Here is a 19830-nt window from a genome sequence, read left to right as displayed (position 1 = left end):
GTACCGCTTTGAAATCATCCCTGAGCTTCTTCACTCGTATCATGTCTGCATTCTGACAACGTTTTAGGACCATCAGCTCCACAAAGACCTCTGCTCCCACCTGGAGGAACAACGAAAGGATTACAACTGTCACAGGAATGACAAAAAAACAAGGAAGAATACTGTATGTTTTCTGGTCTGTTTGTTTGTATGTTAACAGCATTTAACCAAGAGCTGAAGACATTTCATCTTTATAAAATATTTTCATGTGTAATAAATATTTTAAATAGAGTGCCAAGATGTATAAGCTGTTTTGTTATTTCCAGATGTTTTTAATTAGTTTGACTCCATTTTTGACACCACAAAAATGACAAATATCAGAACTACATACTCTGCCTCTTAGAAAACGTAGACGTGTTTTTTTACGGGGGGAGGTAGTTTATCGAAGTTATTTCCTGTAAGAAACTGAAAGTAAATTCGACAACTATTTTATGTAGCTTCACCCGAGACTGCTCGACAGCAGGAGAAATGGTAGGTTAATATTTGTATTATATAAGTCAGGTGTCAGATCTTTAGGCGTCACTTCTTATTTATCCCAACGAAACGTGAAGATAATAAGGCCGATGCTCAACTTCTTGCTAATAAATGGCAGGTAAAAATATAGAATACCCAACTAGGCCCAGTATGGCGGAGGGCGCACAAAGAAGTCTACGAAACGTGTTCTCTTTTACACAGCGATCTGACGCTAATATGTCATCTATTATGCCGATATATTAATATATTTATTCTAAAAGAATACATTCTTATGTTGAAAGAAACAACAGGAAATCGAGTGTATTCAGTGTATTTCTTCCACACTTTGAAAGGAGGTCATGTCATTGACTGCGCTATAAGCAGAATTGAGTTCCGTTACATTTGTTCAGTGTATACCCATACTTGCTTTTAATTAGTAGGCATTTTAGAATGGGCGAAAATAGGGACTTTTATATTATGTGTGTGTTGTTATGTGTTAATAAAATTTAGACTACGTTACCCAGCAGGCTATGCGGGTTAAAGAATTCCTTGCATGGCTAAACAGAGTTTTCTAGCTGAAGTATATGTTCATTAAAAGTAGTTAAACCTACGCCCCGGTTTGTTATTATATAAGGAACAAACATAACAATGTGAAATGAGGAAAATAATGTAACATTTCTAAAAGTGAGTACTTTAAATACCAGGATTTTATACTAATTTCGGCTGTGGTAGATTTCGACGAAGAGAATCCTCTTTACACTCAGGTATTTACTTACTGCATTAATTTTTACTAAACAGTACGTTCTATATAGTATGTAGATTTCAGACATGGCCTATGACTTCCCGTAGCAGCTGCTCCCAGTCAACCCAGACAAAACGCATGCGTAAAAACGGTAAAAATGCAGACAATTTTGGTGTTGAAGGTGGAACCATGGAGATAGATAGAGGACTCAACGTTGTATCTATGCCATTTAACATCTGAAATCATGGCCAGCGCCATGAGGGTATCTCCGTTTTAAAGTAGTACATTTACTTCTTCAGCCAGTGAAGTTGTAAGTCCCACCCAGTTGACTACATTAATACGATGAAATCCCTCATTGGCGCTGCTCATTTATAACATATATCTTTGGCCACTAGAGGCCTCTATTTTTCTCTATGGTTGGGGCAGGTTGGAACATTTGGGCTAGAAAGGTACAACTTTGACGTCAATTATACATAAACTGTATCCTGTCTAGCTATGACAAGGTTCGGGCGGATAGGTGTCTAGCCTAGGCCTGGGTCATTTCTACAACGCAGTGCGTTTTCTGTCTCCAGGAAATATCACTTTTTATTTCGTTTCAAATGTGGATTCCAAAATGCTTTAAATATAAGGTCCTTAAAAACTAAAATATGCATCCTGAAAGGGAATCGTATGTATTTTGAACACTATTCTTCAGTGGATGAAAGTGTTTTTGCTGTGTCCCTGGGTGTTATTCATCAACTTCCGCAAGAAATATAAGCAATACAATATTGTATCTTTCTTCATTATTTTATAGTCCTTCTCTCATCAATAATGTTTTTTAAATTATTTGTATTATTGCATTAATTATTATTGTGTTTAAGATGTTCGCTGTGTCCCTGATATCACTTTCCACCCTGTTAGTTTGTTGTAAATCTCCATTTAAGAAAACCACCCTTTCCTAAAATGACACCACATTCAGGAAATAATTTCTTTTGTGTGAAAACAATGGTCTAAATCTACATAAATATAAACACTCAGTTGTATCTATTTTTCATGATGTTAGTCTGTATGTCCCACTCATACATGTCTACCCTGTTAGGTTAAATAGAGAAAATTCACCAAATGTCAAAATGTTTGATAGAGAAGTTAAAATCCTGTTCAAGTGTCCACCATTGTGCTAGCTCAAACTTGCTCAGTCATACATGTCCTTTTTCTGATAGAATACTACAAAATATATTATTTTTTTCTCCAAAAGTTATGAGGTCCAAAAGGCACCACATTGTAGGAATGACCCGCCTAATACAATTTCCTAAAAGATGACCGACATGAAAAAGACAACGAAATAGCCTAATTACATAACGACTATAATTTATTTATATAAAGTGGGCTAAACTTGTTTATTTATTTCATCTTTGGCTACCATTACAAGATAGCCTAGGTTACCATTACAAGACAGGTAGCTACTGTTTTATCTTGTTTCATTACTCAGGGTTGTACAGTACAGTTCTGAGGATGCTGAAAAGTTAGGTCAGGTACCGTATCAACAGAACTATTGTTGCAATGGGTGACAACACCGTCAGTGTTTTATCCAAACATAATTTTTTTTAGAATACAATGAAACCTGCAATTGTGCTCGTTTCCTGGCACACTCTCCTTCACCGTTGCAAAACATTCAGGAGAACTTCAGTGCCCATATAAGTGGGAACGCTGTAAAGGAATATACAGGTATCTGCCAACATAAAGTATCTTAACAAGGAGCCACCATGAGCCAGAACAGCTTCAATACACCTTGGCATACGTTCTAGAATAGTCTGGAACTCTATTGGAGGGATGCGACACCTTTCTTCCATGAGAAATTCCATCATTTGGTGTTTTGTTGATTGTGGTGTAAAACGCTGCCTCAGGCGTGGCTCCAGAGTCTCCTATAAGTGTTCAGTTGGTTTGAGATCTGGTGACAGACACACACCCTTTAAAGCCCTTATGCTCCTTTGAGACAGATCCCTCTTTCAATGTCACTGAGATCTCTTCTAGCCATTGTAGCCAAAATAATGGGCAACTGGACATTTTTATACATGACCCAAAGCATGATGGGATGTTTTAATGGCTTAATTAACTCAGGAACCACACCTGTGTGTAAATACTTTGTATCTCATTTACTCTAGTGTTTCCTTTATTTTGTAGGTTACCTGTAAGTCAAAAGCAGTTGATGTGTCTTGACTTTAAAATATATTTTGTACATTTAGCAAAGTAACAATTTCTATGTTGTTAAAGAAATGACTGATTCTTATTTTGTTCCCACACTTTAAGAGTTGTTATGGCGACCAGCACGCAATGCTGTCCTTAGATGATGGTAGGTATGGAACACAGAATAAACTGACACAAACTATATTATTTAATTTAAATCTACATTTAAGATGATACATTTACTAAGATATAAATTGTTGTCCCTTTACTGCTGGGATGAATAATACACATTTGTTTATGTAATTTTATTTTCAATAAAGTCTGGTTTCTCTCTCTCTCATTATTCCTTCACCAGTGCTGTCCCCTCCTGGTGACTTCCAGGTCCTGTTGCTGACATTAGATTCTGTGTCTCTGAGCTGGAGTTCTCCTCAGGGGCTGACAGGACCACAGACATTCAGAGTGACCTGGGGGTGTGACGGTGAAACAAGCTCAACAAGAGTGAAAGGTGGGCATCATCTTGAAATAAGCAGTCTCAAACCTGGTGAAAAGTACCAGTTCAACATGGCTACAGAGGGAGAAGATGGAAGACAAAGCAGATGGGTCTCAGCATCCCTATCCACAGGTACAGTAGGCTAACTTGTGTTTTTATTCAGACTACATCAGTCATTCATTACTAGAGACATGTTTGGACTCTGTCAAAAACAGCACATCCTCTATTCTAAACAAGTCTTGGTTTTTGTTCCAGTGGTCCCACCCAGAGATTTAAAGATAGACCATTTGGGAGATACCTCATTCACTCTCCACTGGTCCAAGGCTGAAGGGATGGAGAAAGTCCCACAGCACTTCTTCATATCCAACTGCATCCCAGGAACAGACACCCTCACAGCCATTACTGACGACTGCCACAAAACTTTCTCAAACCTGCAACCTGGTACTGAGTACACTGTTAGTGTTACAACTGTGCTGAGCAATGGGGAACAGAGTGAATCTGTCTCTACAACAGTCTGCACTAGTAAGAGCTCTTCCCCCAATTACAGCTCATTATCTCTTTACCAGTAACTAGAGAGATTTTGTTACTTTACAAATAACATTTTTGTTTTTTTGTTAGTGATCTGTTTTTTTTGTGTGTGTTTTTCCCTCCCATATCTAAAGTCTTAGCTTTATTCTACTTGTCCACCCTTAAGGCTATAAACATTTTATTAAATGTTTAAGTGATAAATATTTGTGAATATGAGGTGAACTAAAATGTTAAGGTAGAAATAGGGCTGTTGTGGCATATTGCATGTACAGTAACACACAGTTACATGACCTTTCAACATCATCAAATCAGAACCATGGACAGTGTAGTGACTTGACTTAGATAACAGTCCTCAGATTAATGTTAAACTAATCAATGAACTATATTTCATTGTTACCCAATAAAATGAATCATGTAATACTTAACTCATTAGGATTTGGGGCACCACGAGAGCGGTTCTTTACAGAGTTACCATCTCTTCAATTAAACTCTTAAAGGTCTTTACCTATCACATCTATAAACAGTCAACTTATGAATCATGACCTCGTATCATATCACCATTCGTAAACTCGTTGCATCTGCAAAAACCTGAGCCTTACTTATGTTTCAGAACTACGGAAATTGGTTTAATTATTTATTTAGATGCTAATTAAATGGGAACACAGGTGAAAACACACCCACTGTACAGGTTATTGACTGGAGACATAATGCGATGAAAACAGGTCCCTAGCGGAATTACAACTTTGATGCTCGTGAACAGTCATTACAACAGCCATATCATATGTGTCACTGTAATAGACTTTGCACAGGTGATATGATGTTGAAATGTTGCTGAAATAGTAAAGGTAGCTCCTGTTTTCTTTGCGACTTCCGATAACTCTCTATGGTTCTAAATCAATAGTTGTTTAGTGATCCAAACATTTCTGAAACATTACTTTGAGGGGGGTGGGGGGGGGGCTTCCCCTGTGATTTTAACCACACACAGCTACTGAAATCGAAACAGATTTGACGTATTATACTGAACAAAAATATAAATGCAACAATTTAAATCATTTTACTGAGTTAAAGTTCATATAAGGAAATCTGTCAATTTAAATAAATTCATTAGGCCCTAATCTATGGATTTCACAAGACTGGGCAGGGGCCAGGCCCCCCCTTGGGAGCCAGGCCCACCCACTTGGGAGCCAGGCCCAGCCAATCAGAATGAGTTTTTCCCCACAAAAGGGCTTTATTACAGACAGAAATACTCCTCAGTTTCATCAGCTCTCCAGGTGGCTGGTCTCAGACAATCCCACAGGTGAAGAAGACCGATGTGGAGGCACTGGGCTAACGTGATCGCACGTGGTCTGTGATTGTGAGGCCGGTTGGAAGTACTGCAAAAATCTCTAAAACGATGTTGAAAGCGGCTTATGGTAGAAATATGAACATTCAATTATTTGTCAACATCTCTGGTAGACATTCCTGCAGTCAGTATGCTAATTGCACAATCCCTCAAAAGTCATCTGTGGCATTGTGTTGTGACAAAACTGCACATTTTATAGTGGCCCAATATTGCCCCAGCACCTGTGTAATGATCATGCTGTTTAATGCCATGCCTGTCATGCTGTTTAATGCTACGCCTGTCAGGTGGCAAAGGATAAATACTCACTGACAGGGATGTAAACAAATTTGAGAGAAATTAGCTTTTTGTACGAATGGAACATTTCTAGGATATTTTATTCCAACGAATGAAACATGGGACCAATGTTGCCTTTACATGTTGCTTTTATATTTTTGTTCAGTATTGTAAAGGCAAGATTAAATTGAGAATAGTCTGATGGGTGAAAATAGGGACTTGATGATAGGGAATAGGGAATTGATGAGAGAACAGTGTGGGCAGTCTGAAGCTTTTTTGCTTGCACTCTGTCCCTATAGTCCTATCATGCAGCCCATATATGTTTTGATTTCTAAGACATTCTAAGGTTTCTATAGTTCACAACTAAAGTTGCCAAATAACTTTAAATCTAGCATATAGGACCTGTTTCAAATGATCACTTTTACGCTCAACATAGCCACTTGGCTCTGGATTGGGAAAAATATCTTCTCTATTTTATTCAGCTAAGTTCAATTATATTCTTCTTACTATAAATTTATATAATATAAAATAATCGCACAGGACTTAAGCATATCTTGTCTGCTAAATGAGCAAGCCTACAGTCTATGGCATGGCACATGGCCAGATAACATACAGTAGGTCAAATCTTCTGTTCTTCTGAAATACATTGTCTTCATATCATAATGTTTCTTTAGTCCTCCTAACATAAATCATTGATTATTGTGAGGGTGTATATTCAATTATTTTGACTTAAAAAAAATATATATAGATATTGCAAAGCTATGCATCATATCCCAGGCGTTTATTTGCATATATCACTGGACACAACAGGCAATTATCAGAGCCAGGCTTCTTTTTGAGCCAGGCGTCTATTTCCTTTATGTACACAGCTTTTGCTCATTTGCATAGTTAATTGTTTAATTCGAGGATTCACTTCCAGCATTGTAATACATGTATTTATTTCCTGTACTAAATGAGTTATCATTTACACGTCACATTTATTTGGTCTTAGTATGCCTCTATTTCGATTCTAAAAAATTACTTCCTTTGACAGAATAATTATTCTCATCTTTGACTGTGCATTTTCAGCAGTTCTTACTTGCACCACTAGAGGGCGATTTCTTGGAGTCTACTCCCGAAGCTCTTCACTTTTTGTGCTTGCCAGTTAGCAGTTGTCAGCTGTTAGCAGCCAGTGGCTAGCAGTTTCTTACTGACTATAACCATGGATGATTTCCATAATGATTGCATAACCAGCTGACAAAATGTCATGACCTCCACATCCCTAGCTAGAACATCTTAAAATATTACAGCAATCTTAGTGAAACACCTAGCAGCCTAATCAAGAGATGTTGTACTGTTGGGGAGGCTGAAAGAGGCCTAGTTGAGCTATTATCTGAAAGGAAGTTATGTATGTCTTTATCAAAGGCTTGAGGACTTTCTTTTTTTTTTACAAGTTTTACATTTTTCTGATTATACAATTTTTGAGAAATGTCAAGTGGAACATCTATTAAACATTTCATTACATTTGAGTGTACAAAACATTTTTCCCTCAGAAGAGCCTCAATACGTTGGGTCGTAGACTCAACATTGTGTGGTAAGCGTACCACAGGGATGCTGGCCGAAGTTGACTGGCCAAATGTTTCCCACAGTTGGGTCAAGTTGGCTGGATGTCCTTTGGGTGGTGGAACATTCTTGATACACACTTGAAACTGTTGAGCGTGAAAAACTCAATAGCATTGCAGTTCTTGACCCAAACTTATGCTCCTGGAACATACCCTGTTTAAAGGCACTTAAATATTTCTGTCTTGCCCATTCACCCTCTGAATGCCACACATAAAATACGTCTCAATTATCTCAAGGCTTGAAAATCCTTTAACATGTCTCCTCCCCCTTCATCTACACGGATTGAAGTATATTTAACGAGTGACATCAAAAAGGATCATAGCTTTCATCTGGATTCACCTGGTCTGTCATAGAAAGTCTGTCATGGAAAGAGCAGGTATCCTTAATGTTTTGTACCCTCAGTGTATATCTGGACTTAAACTGTAACCCTGACAATAATGTATTGATTTTCCCTTAGTACTTCCTGCTCCAGAGCAGCTGAATGTTGACTCAGTGGACACCACATCAGCTGCTGTTAGCTGGAACCAGCCACCAGGATTGGACCAAACCCAACATCATTACCAGATCTCTTACCGCTGTCCAGGGAAAGAACCACACATCACTACCACATCTTCACACAGCATCACTCTCTCTGACCTGAAACCTGCTACTGAATACTCAGTCACTGTCTGCACTGTGCTGGGAAATGGAAAGCAAAGTCAACTGGTGTTAACAACCTTCACCACAGGTAATTACCCTACTTAAGAATTATTTCTGGTTATCAAAATGACTATGTGAATTCCCCAGATCTCAAAATGCAGTTTGGTTGTGAAATTAGTAAAAGTTGTTTATGCAGTGCATTCTTAAAGTTTTCAGACCACCTGACTTTTTCCACATTTTGTTGCATTCCAGCCTTATTCTAAAATGGATTTAATATATTTTGCTTGTCAATCTACAAACAATACCCCATAATGGCAAAGCAAAAAATGGTTGAGAATTTGTTGCAAATTTATTACAAATAAAAAACAAATACCTTATTTACATAGGTATTCAGACTCTTTGCTATGAGACTTGAAATTGAGCTTAGGTGCATCCTATTTCCACTGGTCCTCCTTGATATGTTTCTACAACTTGATTGTAGTCCACCTGTGGTAAATTCAATTGATTGGACATGATTTGGAAATGCACACACCTGTCTATATAAGGTCCCACAGTTGACAGTGTATGTCAGAGCAAAAACCAAGCCATTTGGTGGAAGGAATTGTCCATAGAGCTCGGAAACAGGATTGTGTCGAGGCACAGTTCTGGGGAAGGGTTCCAAAAAACGTCTGCAGCATTGAAGGTCCCCAAGAACACAGTGGCTTCTATCATTCTTAAATGGAAGAAGTTTGGAACCACCAAGACTCTTCCTAGAGCTGGCCAAAACTGTGCAATCAGGGGAGAAGGGCCTTAGTCAGGTAGGTGACCGAGAAACCGATGGTCACTCTGACAGAACTCCAGAGTTCCTCTGTGGAGATGTTAGAACCTTCCAGAAGGACAACCAGCCCTGCATCACTCCACCAGTCAGGCCTTTATGTTAGATTGTCCAGACGGAAGCCGTTCCTCAGTAAAAGGCACATGAAAGCCCATTTGGAGTTTGCCAAGAGCCACCTAAAGGACTCTCAGACCATGAGAAACAAGAGTCTCTGGTCTGATGAAACCAAGATTGAACTGTTTGGCCTGAATGCGAATTGTCACGTCTGTAGGAAACCTGGCACCATCCCTACGGTGAAGCATGTTGGTGGCAGCATCATGCTGTGGGGATGTTTTTCAGCGGCAGGGACTGGGAGACTAGTCATGATCGAGGAAGAGATTAACGGAGCAAAGTACAGAAAGATCCTTGATGAAAACCTGCTCCAGAGCGCTCAGGACCTCAGACTGGGTGGAAGGTTCACCTTCCAACAGGACAACGACCCTAAGCACACAGCCAAGACAACGCAGGAGTGGCTTCGGAACACGACTGTGAATGTCCTTGAGTGGCCCAGCCAGAGCCTGAACTTGAACCCGATCGAACATCTCTGGAGAGACCTGATAATAGCTGTGCTTTGACGCCCCCCATCCAACCTGACAGGGCTTGAGAAGATCTAAAAAGAATGGGATTAACTTCCCAAATACAGGTGTGCCAAGCTTGTAGCGTCATACCCAAGAAGACTCGAGGCTGTAATCACTTCCAAAGCTGCTTCAACAAAGTACTGAGTAAAGGGTCTGAGTATTAATGTAAATGTGATGTTTCAGTTGTTTTTTTCATCAAATGTGTAATATAAAAAAAAAAAAAATGTTTTGTCATTATGGAGTATTGTGTGTAGATTGACAAGGGGGGAAAAAATTCTTTAAAACATTTTAGAAAAAGGCTGTAACGTCACAGAATGTGGAAAAGTTAAGGGGTCTGAATACTTTGCGAAAGCACTAATACCCCGGTCAACAACTCTGCACCCCCCACAGCTACTCGCCCAAGCCTCCCCAGCTTCTCCTTCACCCAAATCCAGATAGCTGATGTTCTGTAAGAGCTGCAAAATCTGGACCCCTACAAATCAGCTGGGCTAGACAATCTGGACCCTCTCTTTCTAAAATTATCCGCCGCAATTGTTGCAACCCCTATTACTAGCCTGTTCAACTCTCTTTTGTATCGTCTGAGATCCCCAAAGATTGGAAAGTTGCCGCGGTCATCCCCCTCTTCAAAAGCAGAGACACCCTAGACCCAAACTGTTACAGACCTATATCTATCCTACCCTGCCTCTCTAAGGTCTTCGAAAGAAAAGTTAACAAAGCATTTCGAATCCCACAGTACCTTCTCCGCTATGCAATCTGGTTTCCGAGCTGGTCATGGGTGCACCTCAGCCACGCTCAAGGTCCTAAACGGCATCATAACCGCCATCGATAAAAGACAATACTGTGCTGCCGTATTCATCGACCTGGCCAAGGCTTTCAACTCTGTCAATCACCGCATTCTTATCGGCAGACTCAATAGCCTTGGCGTCTGAAATGACTGCCTCGCCTGGTTCACCAACTACTTCTCAGATAGAGTTCAGTGTGTCAAATCGGAGGGCCTGTTGTCCGGACCTCTGGCAGTCTCTATGGGGGTGGCACAGGGTTCAATTCTCGGGCCGACTCTCTTCTCTGTATACATCAATGATGTCGCTCTTGCTGCTGGTGATTCTCTGATCCACCTCTACGCAGACACCATTCTGCATACTTCTGGCCCTTCTTCGGAGACTGTGTAAACTAACCTCCAGACGAGCTTCAATGCCGTACAACACTCCTTCCGTGACCTCCAACTGCTCTTAAATGAAAGTAAAATTAAATGCATGCTCTTCAACCGATCGCTGCCCGCACCTGCCCGCCCGTCTAGCATCACTACTCTGGATGGTTCTGACTTAGAATATGTGGATAACTACAAATACCTAGGTGTCTGGTTAGACTGTAAACTCTCCTTCCAGACTCATATTAAGCATCTCCAATCCAAAATGAAATCTAGAATCGGCTTCCTATTTCGCAAACAAAGCATCCTTCACTCATGCTGCCAAACATACCCTCGTAAAACTGACTATCCTTCCGATCCTTGACTTCGGCGATGTCATTTACAAAATAGCCTCCAACACTCTACTCAGCACATTGGATGCAGTCTATCACAGTGCCATCCGTTTTTGTCACCAAAGCCCCATATAGATGACCTGGAGCCAGTGGGTTTGGCAACGAATATGAAGCGAGGGCCAGCCAACGAGAGCATACAGGTCGCAGTGGTGGGTAGTATAAGTCTTTGCTTGGTAAAGCCCCGCCTATCTCAGCTCACTGGTCACCATAGCAGCACCCACCCGTAGCACTTGTTCCAGCAGGTATATCTCACTGGTCACCCCCAAAGCCAATTCCTCCTTTGGCCGCCTTTCCTCCCAGTTCTCTGCTGCCAATGACTGGAACGAACTGCAAAAGTCACTGAAGCTGGAGACTCATATCTCCCTCTCTAACTTTAAACACCAGCTGTCAGAGCAGCTTACATATCATTGTACCTGTACATAGCCCATCTGTAAATAGTCCACCCAACTACCTCATCCCCATACTGTATTTATTTGTTTATCTTGCTCCTTTGTACCCCACTATATCTACTTGCAAATCCATGTTTTGCACATCTATCATTCCAGTGTTTAATTGCTAAATTGTAATTATTTCGCCACTATGGCCTATTTATTGCCTTACCTCCCTAATCTTACCTCATTTCCACACACTGTATATAGACTTTTCTATTTTGTAATTGACTGTACATTTGTTTATTCCATGTGTAACGCTGTGTTGTTGTTTGTCGCACTGCTTTGCTTTATTTTGGCCAGGTCGCATTTGTAAGTGAGAACTTATTCTCAACTGGCCTACGTGGTTAAATAAAGGTTAAATAAAACAATTATTATTATTCCGTTCCTGTGAGTCATTATGTCATAGGAATTGATCTGCTTGCTTTAACGTTATCAGTAGTACAGTATTAAACACTTGTTATTCTGGAGAGGATTTAGAATTACACCATTCTTTTCATTTATATTAATTAATGAATATAGCAGAAACTCTTCATTTTTTTTACATTACATATCTGACCTCTGTTCTGACTTCTGCCTTTGCTTATTTCTTCCCTTATTAAAAGGAATTGCAAGCTTATTTTTCAAGTACTATTCTACTTTTCCTTCTGTAGTTTCTAGAGATAAACAATAGCCCTGACAAAAGTGTATTTCCCCTTAGTACCCACTGCTCCTGTCCAGCTGACTGTTGACTCAGTGGACACCACATCAGCTGCTGTTAGCTGGAGCCAGCCACCAGGATTGGACCAAACCCAACATCATTACCAGATCTCCTACCGCTGTCCAGGGACAGAACCACACATCACTACCACATCTTCACACAGCATCACTCTCTCTGACCTGCAAGGTGGTACTCAGTACTCTGTCACTGTCTGCACTGTGCTGGAAAATGGAAAGCAAAGTCAACTGGTATCAACAACCCTCACCACAAGTAAGGAAGTACCCTACTTAAGTATTGTCTGGGAAAAATCTGGTTGAATCAACTTTATTTAAACGTAAATTGTCAACGTATTGTGACATAGAATCTATGTTGAAAATACATTGGACTTGAAAAAAGTAATCAACAAACTGTTTTTTTGAGGGGAGTAATTCTACTCCAGGATTATGTCATCATGGTAACCAAATGTCAACATAGAAAAACCTTTTTGTAAAATATGTTGGATTTGTACCTTCAAAACAATGTCAGCTCTTCAATGTAATATCCACCTTCAGAATAAACAATCAGCTGGGAAGCACCTCCTACCTGAGAGTTGATCTACCCTTTTGTCTCCCAGGGTTTTATCCTTCTTTGCTATGATATATGTCAGTTGCCAAAAAATCTAAGTAAAAAAATGTGACTAAATCAAATCAAACTTCATTTCAGGGGCATTTAAAGTTTGATTCAGTCAAGTTCTTTAACTTCGACTTCTGGTTGAGATGTAGACGTGACTACCACATTGCAATTATTAATTTGTAGACAAACTGAAATTAAAGCCAGACAGTGGCACAGATGGAACTATCCAGGCAGAAGATAAATCACATTAAAATGTTGCTATGTGACTGAGTTGACAACCAAACACAATTCAATATCTCTTTTGAAATACAATAAATAGCGCATTAATTGGATGTCTCTAACTGAACCAACAACTAAAGTTAAAGGATGGGATTAAGCCAGTTGTTCAGATGGAGCTATCCAAGCAGTACTTACATCTCATTTAAAGTGAGAATCCTTCATTGAAACAATAACAAAGCAGAGCACCCCGCCTCTGTTTTGGTAAAGAGCTGAGGGATGGGCCTGGAGAAATGTAACCACTCAAATGCATAGACAGAGCTATGGATGCATGGACTGACCATTCAGGATATCTACATTATAGACCATGTTGTGTGACTTCTGTTATTGCATATTGCTTATCCATATCGAAAGGAATTGCAAGCTGGCTTTTTCTACTATTCTACTTTTACTCCTGTAATATATTTCTGCAGTTAAATTGTAACACTAACAATAATGTATTTTCCCTTAGTACTTCCTGCTCCAGACCAGCTGACTATTGACTCAGTGGACATCACATCAGCTGCTGTTAGCTGGAACCAGCCACCAGGATTGGACCAAACCCAACATCATTACCAGATCTCCTACCACTGTCCAGGGACAGAACCACACACCACTACCACATCTTCACACAGCATCACTCTCTCTGACCTGAAACCTGCTACTGAATACTCAGTCACTGTCTGCACTGTGCTGGGAAATGGAAAGCAAAGTCACCATGTGTCAACAACCTTCACCACAGGTAAGGAAGTACACTACTAAAGTATTTTCTGGGCAAAGACTGGTCGAATCAACTATATTTAAACATAATTTGTCAACGTATTGTGACATGGAAAATACATTGGATTTGAAAAAAGTAATCAACAAACTGTTGTTTTGACAGGAATGTCGGAGTGGCGTAGACTAAAAAATACATTTTTGATGGTGAATTTCCTGGATCATTTCTTTTTCCTGATCTTCCTTTCTATCTACAGGATCCTGTCTCAAGGAGCTGTTGTCAAAGACTGGACTAGAAGATCATTATGAAAACAAGCTGACGTTAAGTACTGTCCTTGAGATAAATGCTGATACTACATCAGATGAACCTCTTACCACTATGCAGTCACTTCCAGGGGCGTTCCTGAAGAAATTAATGATGGCAAATGTGAATGCTAGGAGTGTGAAATGTCTGACCACTGACCAGGATGTTTCCTATTGTGGTGTAGACAACCTGACCACTGACACTGATACCAGCAATGTAATTAATCCACTGGACCTGATAACTGCCCTGTTTCTGTGTTCAGATGGTTTCCTGCAGCAGGAGTTGGTCCAGAAAATGTCCATGTGTTCATGTGTTTGTGGAGGACAGAATTGTTGTCTCTGATATTCCTATGGTGTCCTTTGTTAGGATAGGAGAGAGCAGCTTGTCCAAGTCTCATATTTTGAACAAGTTGCTTAGTAACCCTCAACAGTACCATGACACTTTTGTTCATCATGATATGGAATGTGGTGACGTCCCTCATAGAATCTCAGATGATCTGGTTGAAATCAGCTGGTACTTTCCATGTGGGAACAGAAACATAGACATGTTCACAGAGCCTGTGGCGGTGGCCAATCTCAGAGGAGACATCAGGTCCTTTGAAACACAGTTCTCCTTTCTGTGTCAAACATCAGCTGCAGTTTACATTTTCATTGATGATTTGGAGTCAGATCTCAAGGTTTTGGAAGGAAAAATCACAAAAGCAGAGATACTTCTGGTTGTCAACTCTCAGAATAAAACATTCAGGGTGGACACATTGAAGAAAATGATCACAAACTACAGTATCAACCCAACAAATTTGATTGTGAAGAAGAAGCAGAATGATGCAGAATTTGTCAAAACCCTGCAGTCATCTGTGGGTGACATCATTGAAAAAAGAAAAAACAGATTGACAATTGAAAACATGGTTGACGTGGCTCATCAGTTTGGGATTCTGGTTGATGAAGACAGTGATGAGTGTCAGAGTGCCAGGAAGATGGCAGATGAAATCACCAGGAACATCAAAGACACAATCAAATTCAAAGACAAACAGCTACCCTTACAAGGAACAATCTGGAAAGAGCTTTCCCAGTTGGAGAAAGAGAGATGTAGACTGAGAAAACAAGGGGATCAAGACATTGAACACTACAAGAGCTCTCTGAAGAAAAAGGAGAAAGAGCTGAGAAAGAAACAATATACATGTGACATGTCAGATGTAATGGCAAGCTTCATTTTCGGAATGTCAAGATCAGGACCTGAGCATTCCTATTTCCTCAAATGGATGAGGATAAATCTGGACAATCTGTCACGTCAGAACCTGTCTGCTTTGCGGAACCAGTACAAAGATCTTTGCCAAAATTCTCCGGAGAAAAAAGACGACATTAAAGATTTGGATAAGCAATTATCTGACTGTTCCTTGGGTCTTGAACACTTCCTGCGTGAGTTGGGCCAGTTATATGAAGCTTCCTGCTCCCTCCCTGAAGACAGTCCTCAAAGGAAACAGATGGAGCATCTCCCTGGATTGTGTGCTCAGATGCTGTTGGATGGTTTCCCCATTGAGCTTGTGGATGGAGATGCATCAAATATCCCTCTGAAATGGATGTCAGCTGTTCTGACTCAGCTTCATACTCTTGTGGACTCTAACAGCAAGATCTGGGTTGTGACAGTTTTAGGGGACCAAGGTACTGGGAAGTCCACTCTCCTCAACACCATGTTTGGTGTCCAGTTTGCTGTCAGCAGTGGAAGATGCACCAGAGGGGCCTTCATGCTACTGATTAAAGTCAACAAAGAACTCAAGGAGGAGCTGAAATGTGACTTCATCATGATCATTGACACAGAGGGGTTGAAATCACCAGAGTTGGCTCAACTAGATGACAGCTATGAACATGACAATGAACTGGCCACACTGGTGATAGGACTCAGTGATGTCACTATCATCAACATCGCCATGGAGAACTCCACAGAGATGAAAGACATTCTACAGATTGTTGTTCATGCTTTTATCAGGATGAAGGAAGTGGGGAAGAAGCCAGTATGTCATTTTGTGTACCAGAATGTGTCAGACATGTCTGCTCATGACAACAACATGAGGGACAGAAAGAAGTTGTTGGAACAGTTGAATGAAATGACCCAGGCAGCAGCCAGAATGGAGAAGAAGGAGAATATCACCAAGTTCACTGACGTGATGGAATATCATCCAGACACAAGCAGCTGCTATATCCCAGGACTCTGGCATGGGACTCCCCCTATGGCTCCAGTCAATGCTGGATACAGTGAGGCTGTGTATGACTTCAAGAAGACCTTGATGAAAGATTTCAGAAATTGCCAGAGTAATGATGACATGACACATTTCCTGAAGTGGACACAAAGCTTGTGGGAGTCTGTGAAATTTGAGAAATTCATCTTCAGTTTCAGAAACAGCTTGGTTGCAGATGCGTACTCCAAATTATGCTCTGAGTACAATGGTTGGGAATGGACCTTCCAGAAGGAGATGTATACATGGATGGTGAGTGCTGAAACTAAAATATCCAATATTGGAATGACAGATCAAGATCCCCAGAGGTCCATAAGAGATGTGCTACAAGACTTCATGATAGAAGCATCTAGGAAGCTTTCATTGGGAGAAAAGGAAATCCAAGACAATCTAGTGAAATACTTTGAAAAGCAAGATGGCCATGTCAATCTGGTGGAAAAATACAAGGAGGACTTTGTGTCCAGTGCCAAAACACTGAGACGAGAGACAGAAAACACAGTGAAGAACACACTGCATGGAGCTGTTGAAATCAAAGAGGGAATGACAGAAATGAACAACATCAAAAGTTCTCAGGCAAGTACAATGGAAAAGAAGGTTCTGACTCTGCTGCAGAACTGTAGAGAGAAATAATCTGTTCTATCAGATGAGGAACTCAGTAAAGAGTTTGAAATCATGTGGAAAAACACTCTGTCTGAGATACACTTTAAAGGACTCCCAATAAGAGATGTGGCTCAGGATGCCTTCCTCATGTTAAATGGAAATCTATCAACAAGGGGTGGGCACGTCAATAGTATGGTGGTTGGAAACATTCTGGTGGATTGTGGTAAAAAAGAATTTGTTTTGGAAACTGGGGGTTTAGGGAAGAGACTTGAGAGCTTAGTTAAGCACTGGGACATCAACCATTACAGGAATAAACTACAAGAGTTGTGTGACGACATCATAACACAGTGTCAGTTGTTTATAACACAGAAGGTGAAAAGCAAAACAGATTACCACGACACTTACATCAAAGAGCTGCTGAACAAGATTGATGAAACAATAAAACAACACAAGAATGTTAAAATCAGTGAGGAATGTGAGGTTTCTCTCAAACAACACATCTGTGGCAGAGCAGCCAGAGAGTTCCAGAAGATGCATAATGATTTCATCTCACTCAATGACCCAAGGAAGTGTCTGGAACTGTCTAAGAACAAGTACCTTACTGAGTTCAAACACATATTTCACAACCAAGATCAGTGCCTAAAGAAAGCTGAGGAGTTCTCTAAGCTCTTACGACCAGCTGTACAGGACTATGTGACCAAAATGATTGGTCCTGATGTGGTAGATGAAGTGAAGACAGGTAAAGGATCAAAGGATTACAGCACAAGAGGGGCTTTCCAGTTCTCCATTTTGAAACAACTCCTGACTGATGGAAAATATGAGAAATATAAAGAGTACATTAACTATTATGAAAAGTTTGTGAAGAACTGGCTGTTTGACCAGATTGTCCAACAATTGTTAAAGGACTGTAGTCTGGAGAAATTGGAGAAGAAACATATTTCAGAGATAGTCAAGATGATCACTGACACAATCTCTAACATCAGAGAAACAACTGGCACAAAACATGTAAATGATGTCAAGACATTCATTCAGAACATCTGCAGAGCCCTTGAAGATAAGCTGGTCCTCAAGGATGCTCTGGAGTCCATCTTGATTCTGAACACTGCAGACACAAAACAGTTTGCTGTCTACCTCACAGAGTTTGTGAGAGAAATGGAGAAGTCACTAGCCGTTACGTACAACCATAAAAGAGATATTGAAGAGAGACTCAAATCTCTGCCATTCAAGCCTCAGGACAAGATGTTCACCAATTTGTTTGGCTGCGGCAAGCAATGTCCTTTCTGCAGTGCACCCTGTGATGCAGGGGGGAAGGAGCATGCTGAACACTTTACAAATATTCATCGTCCAAAAGGTCTAAATAGAGTAATGTTCAGACCTACAAATAAGTTAGTAACTAACATATGTTCCTCTGATGTGACCAGTGATTTATTATTCATCCACCCCCTGGTGACGGGAGAGGATGGTCATCCCTACAAGGACTACAGGAAATATTACCCTGACTGGATCATAACTGGAGATCCCAGCATTGAGGCTTCAAACTACTGGAAGTATGTAATGGCCATATTCAATAAGAGATTTGCTAAAGACACAAATGCACTCCTTGCTGATATCCCAGAGGACTGGAAGGCATTAAAACCTGGTGATGCAATGAAGAGCTTGAAAGAGGCTTTCAACATGAAATGAAGTGGAGTTCTACTGTATATAATGACTGTTGTTTACCAACATGTTAACATATCATTTAACATTCAAAGACTTGACAACCATAAATAACTCTCATGACATGGATATATCACAGAATCAAAATGTGAGGAGCCAGTCGCCCAGAGTTGTTGAAATAATGTGCAGATCTGGAAATACACAACTGGATCACAGAAAGTCATATTTACAAATATATTAATAAACTATATGACGTCTTAGCAATTTACAGGTCTGTGTTTTCATCTTAATGTAAGTTTTATTGTGAAAAATGCATTTCTTGTTTCAAATAGAGGTATTACACATTCATTATATTTTCAATAATTTACTTAATCAAAAATTATTACTTAGAAGATTTAAAACATGTTTTTTTTTTCCACACCTTAATAGTGATTTGTTTAATGACGTGGCCGGTTCTGAAGGTATTTCCCAATGTTCAAAGTCAATCTTGAGGGATATGCCTGGATGATGATTTTCTTGTTGTTGATGATTTTATTTTTGCTGTTAATGATGATGATTAAATGTTTCTAGTTAATGACCACAAATACAGTGATTATGATAATAATGTGAGTTTGAACTCAGAGCTGGAGGGAATGACTTTCAGTTGGGCAAAGTTAATTTTGTTTATTATTATTATTATCACTTACAAATAATGTTTTTTTGTTGTTGCAGTGAACACATAGTTTACAGACATATCGTGAGTTAATGCAAATGATGAATACAAATCAATTAAAACATTATTTGGTTTAAATGAGAAATACGGTACATCAATAAAAAAATGTACACTAATTGTTCACTTGGAATCTGTTCTCTACCATTTTAATCAGCTAGATGCAAATAAAGGCACACAAAGTGTGTATCAAGTGTCTCAAAGTAAAGTGCTGATCTAGGATCAGGTCCTCCCTGTCCATGTAGTCTTATTCAATGTGATCTAAAAGTCTAAACTGATCCTAAGTTAGCGCTCTTGCTCTGAATACTATTGATGTTCTGTGTTCTATTGATGTGATCAGCCCCTGGTAATAAAGAAAATACCAGAATTAACCACCAG

General features: G+C 39.9%; 1 protein-coding gene across 1 annotated transcript; it reads left to right on the top strand.

Moving 5' to 3' along the window:
* Positions 1-357: 357 nt before the first annotated feature.
* On the top strand, positions 358-19829 carry LOC129855912 (interferon-induced very large GTPase 1-like). Its single transcript, XM_055924023.1, is given in 9 exon segments — positions 358-510; positions 3521-3563; positions 3753-4019; positions 4143-4409; positions 8090-8359; positions 12370-12639; positions 13709-13978; positions 14211-14562; positions 14564-19829. Coding segments are annotated over 9 exon segments (5949 nt in total). The 5' UTR covers positions 358-507; the 3' UTR covers positions 18771-19829.
* Position 19830: the final 1 nt, after the last annotated feature.

This window comes from Salvelinus fontinalis, chromosome 5, assembly GCF_029448725.1.
Source record: "Salvelinus fontinalis isolate EN_2023a chromosome 5, ASM2944872v1, whole genome shotgun sequence".
In the NCBI taxonomy this organism is placed as follows: domain Eukaryota; kingdom Metazoa; phylum Chordata; class Actinopteri; order Salmoniformes; family Salmonidae; genus Salvelinus; species Salvelinus fontinalis.
The sequence above is the reverse complement of the archived record's forward strand: the minus strand, read 5'-3'. Positions and strand labels throughout refer to the sequence as shown.